The 22793-nt window shown below is 36.0% G+C and overlaps 1 protein-coding gene across 2 annotated transcripts; it reads right to left on the reverse strand.

Moving 5' to 3' along the window:
* Nucleotides 1-1247: 1247 nt before the first annotated feature.
* Nucleotides 1248-22793, reverse strand: LOC129271130 (mitogen-activated protein kinase kinase kinase 1-like). 2 transcript variants are annotated; one of them, XM_054908491.2, is made up of 18 exons: nucleotides 22139-22793; nucleotides 15387-15525; nucleotides 13067-13243; nucleotides 12447-12515; nucleotides 11789-12001; nucleotides 10379-10495; nucleotides 10090-10253; nucleotides 9635-9747; nucleotides 9083-9291; nucleotides 8396-8647; nucleotides 8038-8159; nucleotides 7615-7706; nucleotides 6329-7272; nucleotides 5857-6015; nucleotides 5157-5451; nucleotides 4572-4714; nucleotides 3991-4122; nucleotides 1248-3504 (listed from the first exon to the last, which is right to left on the reverse strand). In XM_054908491.2, exons 1-18 carry the CDS (start codon nucleotides 22402-22404, stop codon nucleotides 3352-3354), a joined length of 3759 nt encoding a protein of 1252 aa, XP_054764466.2. In that variant the 5' UTR covers nucleotides 22405-22793; the 3' UTR covers nucleotides 1248-3351. The 2 variants fall into 2 exon arrangements, with proteins under 2 accessions (XP_054764466.2, XP_054764467.2); XM_054908492.2 differs by lacking the exon at nucleotides 22139-22793 and adding an exon at nucleotides 18748-19175.

The raw sequence follows: 22793 nt of genomic DNA on the forward strand, positions 1-22793 counted from the left end.
CATTGGTATTTAGCGATTGATTGCAAACCTTTGTGTTACAGAGCCCAGGTCTTAACAAGTTTTAAATCATAGCATTTTGTTGGACCATACAATGTAAAAGAATGTCATTTAACATCTTCTACATGTGAGTTTTTTGCAATTTGATCAGGAGTCCCATTACAAAAAGTTGAATCAAACTTAACTTTGAAAATTTAAATCATCTTGATTTTTAACAAATCAGAATACATCTCAGGGACTTGTACTTAATTTCTTGAGATATGTTTGCAACAGGGTCTAGTGCACCAATTCATGAAGATTTCATCACTTATTGAGAAAGTCTGGGGCCCCGTTTCATAAAACATAATGAGAAATCTGCAATAACAGTTCAAAGCTACTGAAATTGTTCAATTTGATTGGCTGATAGTAAACTTGTAAAAAAATACGCATTTGTTATAAAGTCTTTGAAGAAACTGGACTCTGGTCTCTGAATATTACTATAGGAACAGACAAAATCAACATGTAAGTGCTGTGACAAGCTCCATCTAATGGTGCCTAGATTGGTATCAGTGGTTTCAAATGATTTAACTTGGGCTCCTTACGAAAAACATAAAATCTTCAAAAATCCCAAACTGATAAGGATAGTTTGCTTGATGTTTTGTGCAATTTTCCCAATCCCCCTCCAATTCTCAGAAGATTTGCAACATTACGTTGTTCGTGGGGAAATTACGCGGGGAGAATTGTCCCCAAATGCCCAAAAGAACCCTTGAAATCTTTTTTTTTAAAGAGCCCTGGAAATATTGATAGGGTGCAATGCAAATATACAATAAATGATGCAATTTTTGGCTACTGGGCTCGAAAAGTTGCCTCAATAAATTTTGAAGCAATTTCTCTTGTGGTTGTTCACATTAAAGCTGCACAGTCTCCACGTATGTTGACTGGCCGTATTCAGCAACAATACAAACAAAAGTTAAATATGTGATAATTTTGACAAACTGCCAGAAAGGTTTACAACTTCACTCTTGCCAGACATTCAGAAAAAATAACAAAATTTGGGACTCTGTCATTTTGTTTTATACTTGCATGCTCTTTCATTTGGGGTTAGATTTCCTTTATTAGTTTTAAAAATTCCAGTTAGTCTTTCTTCTAGTAATTAAAAAATTGATTTGATTCTAACCACCACCACCCCCCCCCCTTTTTTTTTTCCCACTCTCTCTCTCTCTCTCTCTGATATCAAAACTTAATATAATCACATACAAAACAATACTGTGTACTTATCACAATGTCACTTGGGGTTTTATTACAAAATAACACAATATACACAATATCTCTTATGTACAATAATAGGCACCATAATATACAAACGAATGATGAAAATGCAGGTGTATTGACAGTGTGCTGCTATGTCGTCATATGCTTTGCCAGAAGCAGTGCAAAGCATCAGACATAGGCAGACAATACACTCAGGAAATTTCACACAAAATGTATAATTATAAACGTTGGGTAGGTCTTGGGTATGACTTGAACTCCAGATAGACACCCGTTCATAAGGGCATAGTAAAATTCTTCTGTAAAAATACAAAATTAAATCTGAGTAAGAATTCAAACATGTAATACATGTATGTATAAATCTATAAACATAGCAATCAATGCTTTATAAGCATCAAGGCTTGACATTATAAAAAAGTTATATAACGAGGCAAGATAGAAAAATACTCGTCTCAAAACTGTCGAATAAAAATAGCTTGCAGCGATATATGAAATTGGATCCATAAAATATTCAAAGAATATGAGTAAAATCTTTAAGAACCCAGTTGTACATACCAATCCAATTTGGGGGCAGTACCATATATAAAATGGAAATAAAAAGACACCTGTTAGTACAATAAAGACACTTAGGCACTTGTCTGGGATTAGTGGCACTTAATACATATATTTTAAAGGGAATGTCTTCTTATCCATGGCTTAAAAAGTATTATAAACTGAATACAGACTTGGCTGGATTTCTTTACTTGAATGGCTTTACGATTAATCATCTTGCAATGAATATGATTTGAAATCATGTTTTTTAAATCATTTTTTAACCTCTTAGAGCATTATTCTCATGTTTATTTTCATTCAACAAATTCAATTACAAAGACTGGATTAATAAGAAGTTAAAAGGAAAAACAAAAATACATATTCATGTTAACATCCCCCCCCCAAAAAAAAAAAATGAATAAAAATAGTAATTATAAAGGTCTTCATTTGGGCACATTTGGCAGTTATTTTCATGACATGGTTTTATTATTAAGGCAGAAATGTCTCAATGATTTTAATCACACACTTTATAAAATGGGCTTCAAAATATTGCTACATGTAAGGACACACACACATGTTTTAAATCAAGACAAGTTCATCTGTTGTACATGTATTTCATTTAGAACAGATAATTCAGGTACTCTTCAACAGAGTATAAAAATAATTAAGTACTTTTGAGTCATCTAATTTTCAGCATCTATGGCTGATAAATGGTCTTTTATCAAGCTGAAAATAATTAATAATAAAAATTCAAAATATCAGAAATGATATTAAAAGGGAAGGATGACCCCTTCATTTCCTGTAACCTGAAAACACTTGCAATTCTTTGATTAAGTAGATGACTTGAATTTATTTGAGCACAGAATTGTACTCAAAATTAAAAGTATTAAAAACATGACTATCTTTACCATAGTCAATAAAATGGTTAAAAGAAATAATCGTGTTTAAAAATATATCATCTTCCGTTATTTGACCAAACTAGTAGCATCCATGGTGCCATTTGATGTCACGCATCGCATCACATCTCAACAGTTCAAACACAAGGATATAATTCTTTTGGACAATAGAACTTTGTTTGACTGAAATTTACTTAGAAGAGGTATGATTTGCATAATCTGGTTTGAAAACTGCCTTGATTTGGGCAAATATTTAATTTTGGGGGGATCATCAAACTTTGAAACCCTTTGCCAAATGGCTATCTTGTATCCTAATGTATTCAAGAAACAAGAACTTCTAAGATCTCCAAAACGAATATAATCCTGAAGTATCTTTCATACTTTGGGTATTCCCATATAAGAATACATAATCTCCATGATTTTACTTCAGGGACTGAAGCCATCTCGGGTGCTGTCCTTGTTTCATTTTATAGAAAAATGAAACTCCATAGATACAGGATCCACAGGTCTTTCAAGAAAAAAAGATTCTCAATCTCTGTGAATGCAGGATACTTTGGATGTTCCATGATATCCAGCCAAGCGGATGATGTGGCCTCTGGGCAACGAACAGCAATATCAGCAAGGGTGAGACAAAGATTCTCAAACTGAATGAAATATCAAACTCCAGACTGCAAGAATCTCATCTATTGATCTGAGTAAAGGCTGCATGCTTCAAAAGCTCCATGATGCCAGGTCGAGCTTTTGGTGTAGCTTCAAGGCAACGAAGAGCGATATCACGAAGGGCTGGAGACAACGATTCTGGGATTGGAGGAGGTCCATTAGCACTTGCAATCTGAACAAAAAGAGATGGAAACTTAATGAATATCAACCAAAAATGTCACACATGTGTACAGGGAAAGTGACAACAAAGTCTCATATGTTTCATATCTTCATATAATTTATTTTCATTTCTTACAGATCTTTAATATCTCTTATATGAATACCGTAAAAACATCAGTTTAAAAGAAAAAATAAATCAATTTCTTTTGCTTTCTTTGCTTAAATCACGGCTACATTCTATAAAACTCACACTCTAGGAAAGCAATATTAAACATAATTTCTTTTGTGGGGGCAACTTGGAAATCCACCTGTAGTGTTCAGAGATTGCAATGTGCCATGAGCGGAAATAATATTTGATGGTGGCTCATTTTTCAATTTGGGGGGGGGGGGGTAATTGCTGCCCTCAACCCCCAGTTATTTTTGTAATCACAATCAACACTTTCAAACCTCAATGGCCTGTCTCTGGTCAAACAAAGGATGGGGAAAATAGAAGGCATACCTTGAATAGAAGTTGATAATGGTTGGATATTGCTGCATCGTTCCACGGTGGTTTAGTTGTACACATCTCAATGATACAGCACCCGACGCTCCAGATATCACAGCTACGACCATACGGCTCCCCTCTCAATACCTAGCCACAAAACACAACATAATACTTGTTAAAATAGTCCACCAATACCTAAACAAATTTACACTTGAAGAAGACTGTTTCTGCCAACTTGACTGCATGCATGCCACTATGCAGTAATAATAATAATAATAAATAATAATGCTGGACACAAGTAAGTTTTCACAAGTGTGTATCAATATTCATATATGAAGGACATACTCTACTTCACTTTCTACTTGGAATCATATTATTACCCCGGCTGTAGATGTACCACCATGTAGGTGCTAAAGCATTGAATAAAAAAATCCTACCAAGTACCTTTCACCTCAACTAGGTCAAACGCAGTCAATTTGAATTAATTTCTTGATGAAGTTAATTAAAGCCTGGAGAAGAATTCAAACCCATATAAGCAAGAAAATTCATCATTGTTTCATTATCGTTCAGTTTCAAGAGAAAAATGAAATAATTACCTCGGGAGCCATGAAGGAGATGGTGCCTAGGAATTGACCTTTGAATTCATCAGTGCGTGTAATGTCAGCATTCATCTTGGCTGCAGTGCCCAGGTCTGCTATCCTCAGGTGGTGGCCAGTGCTATCCATTAGCAAGTTTGCCCCTGAACCAGAATAAATGAAAAATCATATGTCATTAATAAGATATGTTTTGTGTTATCAGACCCTCTGCAACCTATCTACACCATTGTTTGTGTATGTGTGTAAACAGGTATGGTGATTATATTATCTTTTTTCTTACAATCATTGATTGACTTATTCAATATCTTCATTCATTAGTATGATTTATAAAGTGTAAACAACAAATGTAAGCTAAAATTAAATATTCAAAACAAAACTGCACAAAATGTGAATTACAACATTTAAACATAAAAATGTTTATTAGAAGTACACAGTATATATATTACTAAATGAAGCATCATAAAGTTTATTAAGTTTATTTTCCACATTCGTACATAAAAGATGTCAATGACATCATTACAGTAGAGAATCACAAAACATCAGAATTCAAAGCATGGTATGTAAAATATAAAATATGACACTCACCTTTGAGGTCACGATGGATGACCCTGTTGTCATGGAGATAAGCCAGTCCAAGACAGACTTGATGTATATACTTCACGGTCACGGCATTACTGAAGGCACCGAAGTCCCTAAGTAGTGTAGACACCGCTCCACCAGGCATCCATTCCACAAAGACGTTGAAGTGACCCTCGTGCTGTGTCGCCCCCATGAGGCGAACAATGTGAGGGTGGTCGAAGGTCGCCATGAGCTTGATCTCTTTGATGATCTCCTCCATAGTCTCTTCCTGGTCCTCAGCATTGTTCCGACAGAATGAGATCTGGGAGGAAAGGGGAAAGATATCGGCAAAGAGGGCAGTTAGAACAGGTTTGATGTTAATAGAAAGAATACAAAAAGAATATAGAGAGTTGGGATGAGTGTCAGTGCTACGAACTGATAATAGGCAATTCAATAAAATCATCAACATTTTTGTACATCCAACCCCAATTTTTTGCCTTTCCTTCTTCACTTCACTGACTCGAGCCATGATAATTTGTCAGAATTCCAAGGAAAAGACATCGCCAAAGAGGGTAGTTGGAACAGGATCTTAGGTTTAATAGAAGGGAAATTCCATGAAATACTCAACCCATTTTCCTGCAATCTTACTTCCCTTCATTGAATGCTCAAGCCATGATAATTTGATGGTCCCTAAATTAGATTTTTGTTTTCTTCCCTTTGCACATACCTGTTTTACAGCCATTAATGTTCCTGTCTTGACGTCCCTCGCCATGTAGCATGATGAGAATGCACCTGTACCCAAGATGCTGCCCTTCGTCCAGTTGACAGACTCCATGTATTGCTTTGATCTCGGACTAACAACACCATCAGTCTCCTCTGACGAGTTCTGCACACAAGGGAATAAATAAAAATAACTCTTATTTACCCAGCCATATAAATGCTCAAGCATCTTAGACTACATGTACATCAGAACATCTATCTGACCTGAGATATGATTATAACAACTAACCTTAACTGTGTATTATGTGGTCTCACTACACTTCACTGGCAGTCTACAGAGAATCATGGATTTCCTACACATTTAAATGCAAATATATTTTCCTTTCTTCTTTTCATATTCCTATCTTAACTCTTACAGATACATCATTCAAGTTCTCTTCAAATAACTTTTGTAGAATTGCGAGAAAATTTTCCTTTACCTTGTGATCTATCTTGATGATGACGTCTCCAGCCTTCTCTGTCCTCAAACCAGGGACACAAGGCAATGCACCTTGGGTATGCATGGATGCTTCCATGGCAATAGCTAAAGCCTCAGCTTCTTCTGCCTCAACCTCATCCTTGCAGTTCTTGGAGCCAACACCAGGCAGCGGGTAACTGAATGCTGCCATTCTCTTCTTCGGTGACGAGGCCACTTCGGACTTGAAGCAGATGGGGTTATCGCAGGGTGTGGTCGGAGAAGCCGATATGTCCGAGAGGTCGCTGACGGTTGTTTGTTCACTGCTGGGAGTTCTATTTTGAAAGCAATCTCTTGCATTGTCTCGTAGAGATGGTCTCGATGGAGTCCTTGCATTTTCATCTCTTCTAGAGGATCCATCGGCATTTTTTGTGGCACAAGGTACATTCTGGCATTGCATTCCGTTCTGTCTCCTGTCTCTCTCACCATCAACCATTCCTCCTTCATCATCACCGTTCACAGCAGCATCCTCTCTCTCCCTCGCTGCATCCTGTGCACCTTCATACTCATCAAGGATCTTCTGGAGGCGGCGCATCATCCGGCTTCCAACCTCCCGCGATTCCAACGTCCTCATCATGTCACAAATCCTGGCAAACCCTGAGACATCCGCTACCAAGATCTTCGCCACGATGACCGATATCTTCTTGGCAATCTTGCACATCCTAGAATGGCTGCTATTGAGGTAGGAGGAGACACAGGTCGCTATGGAGACCAAACACTCGATCTTGCTGTCCTTCTCCACTTCAGAATCATTGTCGGTGATGATAAAGCGCTCCGGGAAGTCGGAGAAGACTCTTTCTAGAACACAGAGACATCCTAGAATGTGCTTTGATGATTCACTCACACTGATCTGGATGTCACTGATGAGACACGAAAGGATATAATCCAGACTGCCAAGTCCTATACAATCTGTTGGGTCAAATAAAAATTACATCTCAGTTTGTGTCTTTGAAACACATAGAAAATTAATACATTGCTTTCAGATGATTTGATACTATATAGGGCACTGAGGCAAAATCTATTCAGGCAAAAATTGAACTATTGATTATGGGATTATGTTTGAGTTAATAAGTAATAACCAAGAGCATATAAGCTTCTATAATGGTAGAAAATCCTTCTCAGAAGCTATCAATGTTCTATCTCCAACATCTTTGTAAAATCCAAAATTCCAAACCTAAAATATATGACAAACCTAAAAAAAAAATTTGTCTGCACACACAACAAGATCTTAATATCAAAAGGGTTACTTACTTGAGCAAGAGAGTTCTTTGCTGACTGCAAGCTCTCCAGAATCTCCTCTGGCAAGTTCAAACATGGCCGACACCGATAACTGAGCTGTGCGTCTGTAGGGAAAGCAGTCAGAAGCAAATAAGAATTAGTGCATAAATACAGATGAATCTAATCTTTTGGGACCACAGAAATTTAGCCGAAAATTCAACATAGTTGATGTAAATGCTGACTTAGCCAATTATTTGACTTATGGCAGGTCAATTTAAGCAAACTCTACTCTATAGTGAATATACATTTGTATGGTATCTTGTATTAGAAAAATCTATGAAATATCAGTTCAAATTTTCAAAGACATATTTAATCTTTCTCTGAGCAGACTATATTTCAATAGTTTTAAGATTAAAGTACATTTCTCCATTTTAACTTCAAGCAAAAGTAACTTACCTGTTGCCATCTGCACTTTTGACCAAGATTGCAGACATGACAGGCTGTAACCAAGATCTCAGCTGGGCTTGCTGGTCCTCAGTACTACAGTGTGAACACATCAAGAGTGTTCGCAGTACTCGCTGTTTGTTTGAAATAAGATAGGGTTAAAACATCAGTCGATGATGATGATCAATATTTGTACAAATACATAATTGAGAAACTTGTCTACATTCCAAGCCAAGTCCTTTATAACACTGGTTGAACATATTACAGAAGTAACATGATCATGTTTGTGCGCATGACCTTAGGTTACTCTTTATGAAACACCGACCAAATTAGAGGATGGAATAAAAGATTAATTATTGTTATTACTCACCAATGCTGCCACATACACTTTGTATACAGGATCAGAGCATGCCATGGCAACCATTTCAAAACCAGACTCCATGGTGATCACATCTCCTTGGAAACACTGTTCACACATCTCAACATCGTGGGGTTCGTTCTCTCTGCTGTCCCGGTCGTCTTTCAGCTTGGACGACAGCTGCTGGCTCAGGGAGTGGAGAGTGTTCTCACGGATTCCCCAGTCGCGGGAGAACATACCTTCGACAAGGCTGTCATCAAACGCCTGGAAATGATGATGGTGTAAAAGGTGTTATCTTAACCTCAGAAACATACTTTTTAATTCAATTCTTGGAAAAAAATAGAAGGAAAAATACACCGACAATGTATCACACATCAATATATTTGAAAAGATAGATTTATGTATATAAATGAATATGGTGACAATTAAAACTTATAAATTGCAGGTCAATGAAATAAGTCAAACAGAAACCTTTGCCAGAATGCTGACAATCTTTTTTTTCTTTTCATATTCATATCCTCCTTAGGCTCTATTGAATAAACGTTACTTTGCCATCCAATGGTGATTTCCATGGATCCTTGATTTTGATGGATGTTGAGTATTTTAACTATGGTAGTTACCACTGGATGACAACATTATTATAATAGTTGTTTTTATGCAATAGACTTCTCATTTTCATCATCATTCTTCGATAACTACCTCTTTCCATCCCTCTTTCTTCTGCTGGTAAGTCTGAAGTCTACTGCTTTCCAAGACACCTGCCTCCTCTTCTACCGGTCCCTGCTCTGCGGAGGAATGGGCGGTGGATGGCGCCCCCGCTTCCTGGTCTTCGTGGGTGCAATCGGCCCAGATGGCTCGGCAGAGGGGGCAAACCATAGGCTCCTGCTGTCTCTGACACTCTCCTTCCCCTAGAAAAAAAAGGCACAACATATTGAGAGGTGGCAAGGGTAATTTCAGCATCCAGGGGAGCATTTCATGAAACAAATAGCCAGTGATTTTTCACTGACTGTTGTTATAAGCTATCAAAATCCTTGCATCTGATTGGCTCAGAGCAAATTTGTCAGAGGAAATTGTCCCTAGGACAAAAGTCAACTATGGATAATCTGTACAATTAGCAAAATATTTTGTACATGTGAAAGGGAATTTAAGTGTAACTCTTAACTTGATTTTGTTTAATCCCCCCCAACAAAAATGAATGAATGAATAAATAAATATATGAATAGATATGGTAGGATATGTTGAGGTACTTACATATTGCAACACAGTGGTGGTGTAGCTTGTTGTGGCAACCATTCTTGCATTCCACTAGACTCTCTCCCTCCACCATATCCAACAGGCAAATAGGACACAGATCTTCATCTTCCCTGTAAGGTCAAAGGTCAAACCTAATCATTAAAAAAAACTGCACTACTCATACCCTTTTCAAAGCATTTGTCTACATTTGCTACTCTCCACCCAGGTGAAGTAAGCGGATACCCAGTAGGAAGGAATTCCTTGACGCTCGAGAGCCAGATCATGGTAGCCATGTAAACCAGGAAGATAATATGTCATGAATCGAAACAGTTGTATTAATCACTATATAAATGTGGCATGTTATCATCATCATCATACATGTTTGTCATGAATGTAATTAATCAAAATGTGTTCTGCAATCGATTGCTTAACTTGGTTTTACGGGGCCCAAGTCACCTCCATAAATTGTTTACCTCTGGTCGCTGCTGCCTGTAGATGGGCACGGAGAACTTGGTCTGGGAAGATGAGAGGTAGATGGACTTTGAGATGACCTCCGTGACCTTTGGCTTGATTGGCTCGGAGACTGCTTTAGTTTCTTCTTCTTCATAGCTTCGTATTTGGCAAATAACAACTCAACCTGAGGAAAATTAAAACAAATAATAATTTTCCAACTAAAATACAAAATTCCAGTTCCCAATGCCAATGTAATAGAATCATAAAAAGAACATGGGCTTGTGAAGAATATATGAAAATGATGCTTACCTCATAATTTTTCAGGGTCCTGTTCCACAATAAATTGTCATCTTCAGCCACTTTGAAAACTCGCAGCATCACAAACAGCAGGTGAACACAGAAGGGCCCTTTTCCACAGTTGCAATTCTGAGAGGGATAAGGAAAGTTTTGAAATTGGTTGAAAAAACATACTAGAATGTCTCATATCTACATGTACCTGTATTCAAGAATGATTATCATTTCAAATAATTCTGGATCTGATCATGCAGTGCAAATGTCCCTTTACCAGGATAGAAGCTTTTTCCAAGGTCAAAAATAAATGAAAACTATATGAACATAAATGTACTATGACTAAAAATGAATTTATTTTGTCATTTTGAAATGAGAATTTCAAATATTTTTGGGAGAATATGCATATTTCAAAATGTACAACTACCTTTACATATAGCTTTCATTTCATTATAATTGGACAAGACTGAGACTGAATCACAGCCTTTAATGTCAAGCATAGACATGACTTTTGTTGACCTAAATGTTCACGTCAACACTCCTATTATGACAATACATTAATCACACAAACCATTACTTATTACTCTAAATTAGAGTGAAAAAGGACTTGGTACAGTAATCCATGACGCACAGGAAAGCAAAAGGAAGAAATGCTCCAAATTTCATATTTGCAACAAAGAAAATGACTAGTCCGCAGTAGGTGTTTACACTGCGTCACCTGTGTACGCAGAAACTCTAAATTGGCAACAATTGCACTAAATTGCCCTTGAGGCTCAACCGTGGCCTGCGAGAAAAGCAGCACACAAAATTAATTAAAGCTGATGTGTATCACGCCCAGTGCGATATGGAATTAATAACAGAATTGATCTGATTATAACCTGACTGACCTTCAGAGGGACTGTAATCAATGTGCGAAGCCATAGAGTTGCTTCACTGTCCTAAAAAAAGTTGTTGTTTTTTATTATTATGGGCTTAGAAGCCCTAGAGTCACTTTATCATCCCAAAAAAAGATGCATTTCATTTATTATTGTTATTAAAATTGTGGTAGCACTTAGAAGCCATAAAGTCACTTTTACATCCTTAAATAGATTTTTTGTTATTTCTGCTTTTTACAATTCCTAAAATCGTGAGACTTAGAACTCAAGAAGCCATAAAGTCATTAGAATATTTTTTAAAAGATTTCCTCTCATCTCTGCTTATATAACTGTGGAACTTAGCAAAAATTTGCAACATGATGTAAATGTCAAAATCTGCTTTGCCTTGCAAAACTGGCAAATGTACAACTTTCAGACATTCATTTTTAAATTTTAAATATTACAGGATTAAAACTAGAAAAGAAAAAATATGGCTGTTGTCAATTTGAGGATTGATATCTGATCAACTAAGGCTTCAAATTCATGAAATGAATTTAAAAGTAATAAAGTTACATACCTGTGAGCCGATTGTGACCTTGTATTTGTGATCTGGTGAATCTCCACCAATGAGGAATGAATTAGGACCGCTCTGAGTAAGAAGGAATAATCTCGCATGGAGCGCCCTCTCTACACGTTTCTTCAAAACACCAACTGCGAGTGTGAATAAGGATTCGTTGTTTGGTGATGGCGCCCTCCTGTGGCCACTTGTTGGAGAGCCTGGTCGAGAACCCTTGAATAGAAAAAACTAATGTTTAAATTAATCTAATCAAAGTCAAACAATTTTTTACTATAATACTCTAAATCAATCTTCAATCATTTATTAGGCCTACTGTATATAAGAAAATAAATTTTTGAAAAGACAAGTTTGGACACTATTCTAGTGTAATTTCAAAATGATTATTTTTATTATGAAAAAAATGAAAACAATAGCTGCATCTTCTTATTCATCTGTGACAAGAGAAGCCATCATAGGAGGTAATCCAGGTAATTATGCAAGAATGAAGAACGTAATGAGAGATAAGAAAATTAAAATAAATAAAGCAAAGAGAAAATTATACAGAATAGAAAAATAATGAGTACAGACAACTATTAAACCATTTTTTAAAAGAAAATGCAAAGTGCAATAGACATTCTTTAAACAAAGAATATCAAGTAAAAAGAAACTAAGAACTTACCGAGGGAGATACATATCCCCTGTGTCTTGGAAGTCTGGGTGACGTAGGAGAAGCAACTCTGTTTACAACCTGCAACGAATTGAGAATCTCAAATGACTACAATGAACAGGGTTGGGTCTATTATTGGTCTCCTCTTTCACTTTCCATCTCTCACTTCCATTCTATATACATATATCTCTTCTCTCTCATTCTATAGATTTTCCCACTTCAAACCCCCCCCCCTCCATCCATCACCACATCCCTTTCCCTTCTCCCTTGTCCTTCAACCCCTTCACTTTGTTCCTCCCCCTCCCTCCTACTCCCCCATTTCTTCTTCTTCCTCCCCATCCTCCTCCCACATTTTCTCCTCTTCACCCCTCATTCTACCCCTTCTCCCGTTCTCCCATCCTCTCCTCCTCCCATTTCTCATCTTCCCTCTCCCCCCCCCACTCCTTCTCTTCCCTTTCACTTTCTCCCTCCCTATCCTCTCTCTCTCCATCTCAACTCCCTCCCTTCCTTACCAATCCCATCTTCTTCCCCTCCCTCCTCCATTCTCTTCTTCCTCCTCCCCTCTCGCACCCATCTCCTCCATCCTTCCTCCGCCTCCCTTCATCTCCCCTTCTCCCCATCCTCCTCCTTACCTGTTTTGTGAATGGTGACTCCTTGCCATGTGATGATGGTGATTGTGATCTCTGAGGTAGCAATGATCTTGGTCTCCTTGTTGCTGATGAGGATGATGATACCGGTGGTGGTGGTGGGGTGGAAGAGGCTGATGAAGACCCTTCTACTGGTGATGGTGATGAAAGTGGTCTTGCAACCTGTTGATTCAATAAGAAAATGTTTCTAATGTAATACCTGTCTGCATTTTTCTGCAGATGTACACATATTTCATTTCCTTTAAATTCAACTTAAATTAAGAAAATTCAAAAGAAAATGAAATATTTTTTCACTCTTGTATACATGTACATTATGAAGCAAAGCGTTTTGCACACTTTCTTTTCCCTATTTTCAGACACTTTAATGCTAGGATACGATGCATTATTCAAACTCATTATTATGCTACGTAAAATTCCTTTTCAAACTCACATCGCAAAAATTTCCAACTATCATTCATTATTATATTATTTTGAAGATTTTATTATCCTTTCCCTTGTTTATGATTTTGAAGATGGTACAGTATCATAACTAAGTTTTATAACAAAATTAATAATAACCAATTAAAAATAAACAATGCATATAATGTTCAATATATTGTGTAAACGTCAAGTGAATACATCTACGGTTTGTACGCTTGGATTGTGATTACATGTACATGTATGTACTTCCAATAACATGTAGAATGACATTCACAAATTTATAAGAATAACAAAAATAGAATGCATAAAGATCAGCCTTTAAATGAGTCAGGACACAGGATTATTTGACTAATTAGTTTTGCTAAGGAAGCAAATCTTTTCTAATAGTCATTTATGTCACATATATTATAAACAAGTGGAATGCCTCTGGCGGTCTCACCTGCATCACGTGATTCAACATAGCAGCAGTGCTGACTTTGAAAACTACTATAACTCGCACAAGATGTTCAGTGATACTTGGTTACTCTTATGTCCATGTTTTATGAACTAGACCAACACACTTTCAAATTTATGGCTGTAATTCAACAAATACCCCAATTTGGCCAAAGTTCACTGACCCTAAATGACCTTTGACCTTGATCATGTGACCTGAAACTTGCACAGGATGTTCAGTAATACTTGATTACTATTATGTCCAAGTTTCATGAATCAGATCCATAAACTTTCAAAGTTATGATGGTAATTCAACAGATACCCCAAATTCGGCCAAAGTTCATTGACCCTAAATGACCTTTGACCTTGGTCATGTGACGTGAAACTCATGCAGGATGTTTAGTGATACTTGATTAACCTTATGTATAAGTTTCATGAACTAGGTCCATATATTTTCTAAGTTATGATGACATTTCAAAAACTTAACCTTAGGTTAAGATTTTGATGTTGATTCCCCCAACATGGTCTAAGTTCATTGACCCTAAATGACCTTTGACCTTGGTCATGTGACATGAAACTCAGGCAGGATATTCAGTAATACTTGATTAACCTTATGGCCAAGTTTCATGAACTAGGTCCATATACTTTCTAAGTTATGCTGTCATTTCAAAAACTTAACCTCAGGTTAAGATTTGGTGTTGACGCCGCCGCCGCCGTCGCCGTCGCCGCCGGAAAAGCGGCGCCTATAGTCTCACTCTGCTATGCAGGTGAGACAAAAAACAGTTATGCTACACAATTATCTCATAATTTCCTTCTTTCCAGCTACAGTCGGTAGAAACAGGACATGCATCATTTCCTAGTCTTTATCTCATAATGTATGGAACACCTCTCTCTGACAATTTGAGCCTTCTCTGACATAACAGAGCACCTGCTCACTAAAAAATATATCTTTAACCCTTTCCCTCTATTTTACATGTATATATTTTGTTCCGTTTTACTTTGATTTTCACAATTAATTTCAGTTTTCTGTATCACAGGACCTACATAAGCCAATTTTCTTTTGCTGCCCTGACAACCTTTGTTTTCCAACCAATCAAATGCTCCCATACAGCTACATTACAGGACACTTGATTCCTTACAGGATACAAATTTTATTTGAAATTTTAGGGGCCATATTTTCATATCAGGCAATTTGTTTTCTTCTATTCACTTTAAGGGCAACTTTTTATCAGCAAAGTTGTAATGCAAACATTATTCTGCCAAAGGTAATATGCTCTTGAATATTGTTTTGGCGATTCTTGTGGCGATGCTAGAAAAGATGGTCACCCTACAGCATGAATCCATTTGGGGAATTTTAGGGGCGTCAATAAGGGTCGTCAGTAAGGGTCGTGATGAGGATGAAATCACCCATCACACTAACGTATTTCCTATGCTGATTCCTTAGAATCCTTACCATTGGTCCTTTCATTCTTGGTGTATCACCTCCCTCTCTCCGCACCCCTGGTTTGGCCCTGAGCTTCTCTCTGATAGCATTCTTCTCAAGGGGGTCGTCAAGTTTGGACATTCGCCTCATCTCTTTATCTGATGATGAACTGCAGATTGACAACAGAAAGTGAACATGAGTGTCAAAAATATATTTTGCTTTTATCAGAAGGAAGAAAACTTTATTCTATTACAAAGAAAACTTTTATCATTATGAAAACAAAAAATGTTGTCTAAGAATGGGCCAAGCATATACATAAAATGTTGCTTAATCATTTAATTGATTTTTGCTCAATATTTAAATTAAATATTGAGCAAAAATCAATTAAATGATTAAGCAAGAGTACATAAATATTGAGCAAAAATCAATTAAATGATTAAGCAAGAGTACAAAAATGATTTTAGGGTGTGTGATCGATTTTGGATTGGGAATTGGGATGGTCCCTCCATACAGCGAAAGTAAACATTTGTTGTAGTATACTTAAACCCAACATAACAAGAATACTGTACAGCCCCTTATTCGAGCATTTCTTTTAACTGAAAGGGCTACCCTGTTCAAATAAAACGACAAATAACAATAAACTGTACATGTACTTATGTACTTCACATGTGTACCTTGTAGAATTAACATAATATTCATTCAAATGATAATCATTGACTCATCTGTGCTTACTAAAACTGAGAAAATAAAATAAAAACAAATCATTCAACGAAAGGTTTAGAATTATAGGCGTTGACGAATAAGTCATACTTCATGCCTGAAAACTGTGAGTTACACATCTTTCTCGTTCAAGCAAACAGCTACTGAAGAGTTCCATGCATATCATACAGATATGATCAAGAAATATGTATGCCTCAGCCAAGGCCTAAAAATAGATTCTTTGGTCGCTATGACTACCAGTAAACTCCTATCAAATCAACAAACCGCTTTGTGTGTACAGTAAGAGTAGTCTTCATTGTATATATTCCAATGAGACTCTTTGGGCAGCTTGACTTAATATGGAAATTTGTCCCTCATTCTTATGTACTTATAATTTAACAATTTTACCATAATAGTAGTGGAAATTACATATGCACTTTATTGGAAAAAATATGCAAACTGTAATAATACATACATGTAAGTACATTCACTACTAAATGGCTTGTAAAAGTGACTGCATTTCGTGTAAAAGGGTCTGATTTCAAACACTGGCAATATCTTGATCGCGTGCCGATCGTTAACAATAGAGACATCTGGCATTGAGTTGTTTGAATTGGAGTGCTAAATGTATTAATGACGTAGACATCACACCGCATACGACTAAAAAACAGAGGCAATCCGAGATGTTTTGATTAATTTTCTAGAAAACCCCCAGGAGGAAAGTGTCTTTGTATTGAATACTGCAAAGAAATACATGTATCACCAGGGGAGTTTGCTCTTTTCATGCCCCCCTTGCACAAATTTGCAAAGGTTATGCAAATCAACTTGTTTTGACCATTAAAATCCCAATTTTCTAGGACAATTTGTTTACAATCATGTTTGAAAGTTATCTTTAAGCCAATATGATAAATATTTGCATCATTGCTTCCACTGCAGGCCTGCTTGGATGTTCTGTATTCTGTACATGTATCTAAAAATATTTTTTTTAATAAAATTTTAGGGCAGCTATTAAAGTAAGGCAAGGCTGTACAGACATTGGTGGCAACCTCACATTGTATGAAAGTACATGTACAATGAATGTAGTTTATATTTCTGTTTTCTGTAATCGACTCTTCCAAAATGTAGGCAAAAGGCAGCTACTACATACATAATATTCTAACGAAATGAAATAGGTTTGAACACTACTTGACGATAAAAATAAAAAGCAAAAAGTGGTTTGTACCCGAGTGTACTTGTACATCTACAGTAGCCTACACTCACAGTTAAAGCCAGAAGTTTACAAAAGGAAAGTTGACACTTGCCAAACATGAAATTTACTGTATCTTATTTTGTGCTATCATGATGAATTTGATATCAAACAAGTGAGTATGTCGTGCCCCTTCATCACATTGCTTTGTCATCAGAAGCTGAAAAATATTTAGGTGTCATTTTTCCCAAAAATATCTTCATATTTTAGACAAATTTAAAAATAAAAACTTGACAAAAACATTTGTGCTAGTTAATTACTTCTCAACACAAATATTTCAGATAACACTTTTTTGTTCAGTGGTGACATTTAATGATAGAAAATGTAATATAAATCATATATTTGACATCTATATATTTCTATGAAATGTTTGAAAATATAATAACAAACAATAGAATACATTTGACACGAATAGTACTTTTTTTCTTCAAAGAAAATTCCAGCTGAAATATACATGTACTTTAATCCCAACGGCATCCCAATTACAGTGTATGTGAAAGAGCTTTAGGCCTATAATATGCTCTTTCATTTGATACCAAATTCGTCATGGTAGTATTTAAATTTCTACAGATATAGTAAATTTTACGATGTTTGGCAAGCGAACAAATTTCACTGAATTCCATGGGTGTACAAGTATGTACACTTTTGGCCTCAAATTTAGTATAGATAACATCTCTGCTGAAACTTTTAAAACAAAGGGAACCCTTTACTTCATTCAAATGCATGAGACCTACTGAGACTGCTCAACAATACAATTACTCATACTCAAAGTACTTTACCATTGAGGGATAACAACATACCCTACCCCACTGTTATGAGTCATACGTAATACTTGGTATTCATGTTTGGATAATCAATCAATCTACCCGTATCAGTGATCAGGTATCATTTATGCACTAATGACTTTCATGCATGTTACAGTTAAAAGTACTGCGGTAGTACATTACAGTGTTTTTGTACCTATACATGCAAATACTGGCTTTCAAAGTATGTCTCTCATTCTGCCAGTATGACGATAGATACTGTACATTGCAATAAAGCCTACAGTACATGTACAGCATAGTCTACATGATGTAGGCCTGCATGTAGGCCTACATCATGTATATTATTCATCTAGTATTAAAATCATCTACTACTAGTACATGTTATACATATGTACAAGAATATGATCCTAAAGTCATCTTAAAAATTCACAATCTAGACCTACATGTATATTAATATTGATTAATGATACTACAACATTGCAATCTCAATTGGCTCCCATGCAATTGCAATCACTAGATATTACGTACAAAGATGCAGGTCTATCAAAATTTATGTACACAACCAACAACACAAACACTATTTGGCCTAAACCATTCTCTAATAATCCAAGAATTATACAGAATTCAACTCTAACCTAAACCAAATATCCATTTACACAGTAACTTACCAACAGTAACTTACCAACACTGGAACAAGAATAAATCCAAATTTATGGTTCCTCAAGTGCAAATTATGTACAAAGATTTTCACATAGAAAAAGTTCAGTTCTCTTCCGTAAAGTACTACTAATACATTAGTACACCAACTGTCCCAACACAACTGACACTTTTCCTGTGTGTAAGCTATCATTGGCCTAAACTTTACTCATAACTGTACAAGTACGTCACAGAATGAATATGTCATCAGCTGTTATGGAAAGCCCAAGTGTACTGATCTAAAATCCAACCGCAAATTATCCTGTATACCGTAATACATGTACCTCAAACTACCTCAAATGAGTTGTACCGCAGCTGTGGATTTAGGCCTACAAAATCACTGGAGCATGTGAGTTTCACCTGACAGTAGCAGGATTGTGGGTGTCTACTGGGGATTGAATGTACTTTGATCTCAGCCGTTGAATGACACATCACTGTTTTGTTTACCTTTTGTGCAGGAATGTTCAGGTTAAGTAGGAAATGCATCTTTTGAATAGTCAAATAATTAGTTGTAAAACACCTGTGTTGAACTTGAACAGGCAGGGAGATAAACCTCCTAGATCAAGCAAACTGTAAATAATTATTATAAAAATTTGAATTATTTTGGGATGATCAGATGGCAAACAAAGTTTTTTTTTCTCTCTATCTCCCTGTTCTAATTTTTGTACAAGTTGAGCCAACATGTAGCCTATATATGCCTATTTCCAGTTTCTTGGGCCATTTCATTTATTTGTAATGAGTTAAAGAGAAAATTCACCTTGATACATGTACATGTATGTTCATTTGAAGAGAAAGAAAAAATATATAGAAAATTGTTGGTACTGGTAATGGTTTGACAAATATCCAACAGAGAAAAATAGAGTTAACATTTTTAATTTAATTTTGAAAATGGCCATGTGTCAGACATGTAATGTAGGTTGCCCATCAAAAAGGTGGTGCTGTTTACATATTTTTGGTTCATTTCTTGAGTTAATATTCATTGATATTTTCAAAACCAAAGGTGCTATGCCAACAAGTTTGGTATCATTTTGAAGCTGAATTCATTGGCTAATATTCTAGAAAGTTTCATTGCTCTCAGATAAACAGAACTTGAGTTACAGTACATAGTCTTTAAAATGACAAAGCACCAGGGGCGGTGCCAAAAGAGGTGCCACCTGTACAAACTCAATGGGGATTCTCAATATTTTGTGCTATTTTGGGTAAAACGTTAATATTTTTGTGAAAACTTAACTTCCAACAACAAATCTGGTATCATATTAAAGCTAGAGCATTCTTGTTTTACTGTTCATTGATTGAAAAATAAGTTTGGCAATGTCATTGTCATTTAAAAAAAAACAAGGTAAAAAACATTGAAATGAAAAAGAAATAAAAAAATTGTCCAAATTGTTCACTTTTCACAATTCATCCATATTGGCACATATTTTCTTTAGTTATTCTTAATTTAAATGTAGTTTTTGTGTAAAAACCAGAAAATGTGATTTCTACTATTCTGTACTAGTTAACTAATCTGTAGGATGAAAGTTTTGTTATAGATCTAAGGTCAAATTGTCAGAAATTCAGTCCAACAATACGTGCAGATTTTTAAAAATCATTCTATACCTTAAATCAGATGAACACAGCAGATATACCCACCATGCAATGGTAATGCAGGCAAAATAGCACACACATTACGTACATGTACATTTCTTTCTTTATTTTGTTGTTGATTTTGAAGCAATTTCTTGACCATAAACCTAATATTAAAATTAAACATTGTTAGGAAGATCTGACTCTGTACTGTACATAAATATGATTATATTGGTCAAAGGGGGTCTGATACAAAGTATTATGATCACAATTACATGTATGAGGTTAAAATAATTATTAATCTTTTTCTATTCAACACAACACTTATGCCTGACATAAAATGCTAATTCTGAGTGCTTATTTTGGTTCATTGAGCAATATCCTTTCAGAAAATATAGGATAGGGGAGAGAGACTTTCAAGTTTAAGGCGGTGCAAAAGCAAAAGTACGCGACCTCATGACACATGACCAGATAAGAAAACAGTCTAATGAAAGTTAAAAGAATTTTTCACACAAAGGATATCACAAGCCAAAGAGGGACAAATTTGTACAATGAACATGTACTGTAATAATCAAACAATACATGTATATTTTATTTTGAAAACTAAAAATATCACCAGATACAACTGCCAAGAAAACAAAAAGGCCCAGACAATCTTTCTACTTCAACATAGAAACAGTTTTATCATTGTTGTTGGGCTGAATGGGGAAAAGGGAGTACTTAATTCAGAGAGATTAACAAACAAAGGTGACCTGTTTATAGACCATGTCTTCAATGAACTCAATACAAGGAGCATTTGCATAACAAATACTCTTGTCAGAAACTTGATACTGAGCTGGAATAAATTGGTGATTTATACCTTGGTCACATTTGCTCTACGGCGGCCGTACAGCGAGTAGAAAACAGCCGTTTTATTAAATTTAATTCAAACCACCTATATATAGTAGGACAAAAATGTTAAAACGGCTGTTCTCGACTGGCCGTACGGCCGCTGTAGAATAAATGTGACCAAGGTATCAAAGACTTGTTTACAAGATCAGTATCACAAGAAATGATTGTGATTGTTGAACAGAAGACAAACTGCCCCATAAGAGTATACATTTAAACTCCTTTTTTTAGGGGAGTGGGGGGAAGGTATCATGCTCTGACCTACATGAGCACAACACTGTCACAAACACACAAACAAACAAAAACATTTACTGATTAGGTCTGACCTTTAGTTAGGTTATCAGTCTAACTGAACAGTATGGGGTGGGGGTAACAATCAGGCTTCAATAAGGTCTGTCTTGAGAACACATGCTTTGTTCTTTGAGGGGGCGGGGCATCTTTGGATCCAAACAACACAATACATAACAATTAAACCAATAACTTCAGTTCCACTTCCCCCAAGTACAAAGAAAAATATATATTTTCAGCCCACTCCATGACTGAGAGCTCTTTGGAATTATACTCTTCAGCTGTATTGTACTAGGCCTACACTTGAAAATAAAATTAAAACCTTAAATTAATAAAACCTACCTTGAAGTTAATAAGTATTTGATTAAGATTTTCATTGAAGCATATTTTACAAATTATTGTTGTTGTTGTTATAAAAAATTGTAGAATAAGAGTATGAATTTCTTAGTTAATAAATTATATTACCGGTACATACATGTAGAATAATGGTGAATTTCCTATAATTGTAAACTGTGTTGTTACGTGCAAATAATGACTGTCCAGATATTTATAATGAAAAAAACATTTATATTTATATATTTATTATAAGAAATATCAATTTACAAGTTTATCAAGTGAAAAAAAAAAACAATTACCCATTTTGTTTAGGCTCAACTGAAGTAGAGTTTCCCGGGAGATGTTTGGCGACAGAGCCCCCATCATCAGTCGGTGATTTCTGAGAACCCGAGCTTCCACTCCTCCTCCTATTGCGAGAACGTGATCGCTCCCCCGACCTTCGGCGAGACTTGCGAATGGCCCCCGATCCAGAACTTGAGCCTTCTCGTTCCCGCGTACTTTCAGCTCCAGATTCGCCACGTTTTGATCGCGATTTGTGAGGTCTTTGTTCTCCTGTTTTTTCCATGGTATAAATCCAATTTTGAGGAACGGTTCACGATGAGAAACGAATCATTTCTATAATAAATCTCACAGCAGATTGTACCGTTACCCAGTCTTCAGTGTATTCAAATTTACTTCGAAAAATCGATCGGATATGTACATAAATAAAGTAAAAACAATCCTGAAACCACCTGTCCAACTCAAAACTCAGTCAGATTTCTTAATCCTTTTCTAGTTTTCGCGCTGAAAATTCACGTGGTTTCATGACCCCGCCAGCACAATAACAATATACTCAGTCAGACTTTGCATTGTTCAAACCAAATTTCTGCATCAATCGTTTTGTGGTGAGAATATTACCAAGGAGTTTACCCAGTAACAAAGTCCAAGTCTCTTGTGCCGCCTACGCATAGAGTC

Source organism: Lytechinus pictus, chromosome 11 (genome assembly GCF_037042905.1).
Source record: "Lytechinus pictus isolate F3 Inbred chromosome 11, Lp3.0, whole genome shotgun sequence".
Taxonomy (NCBI): domain Eukaryota; kingdom Metazoa; phylum Echinodermata; class Echinoidea; order Temnopleuroida; family Toxopneustidae; genus Lytechinus; species Lytechinus pictus.

Coding starts and splice junctions, on each gene's coding strand:
- LOC129271130 (XM_054908491.2), bottom strand. CDS start 22,404: ATGGAAAAAACAGGAGAACAAAGACCTCACAAATCGCGATCAAAACGT. Junction 6,016..6,328: donor TCATCAAGATAGATCACAAG/GTAAAGGAAAAT, acceptor CCTTGTGTGCAG/AACTCGTCAGAGGAGACTGA. Junction 4,123..4,571: donor TCTCCTTCATGGCTCCCGAG/GTAATTATTTCA, acceptor TTTTGTGGCTAG/GTATTGAGAGGGGAGCCGTA.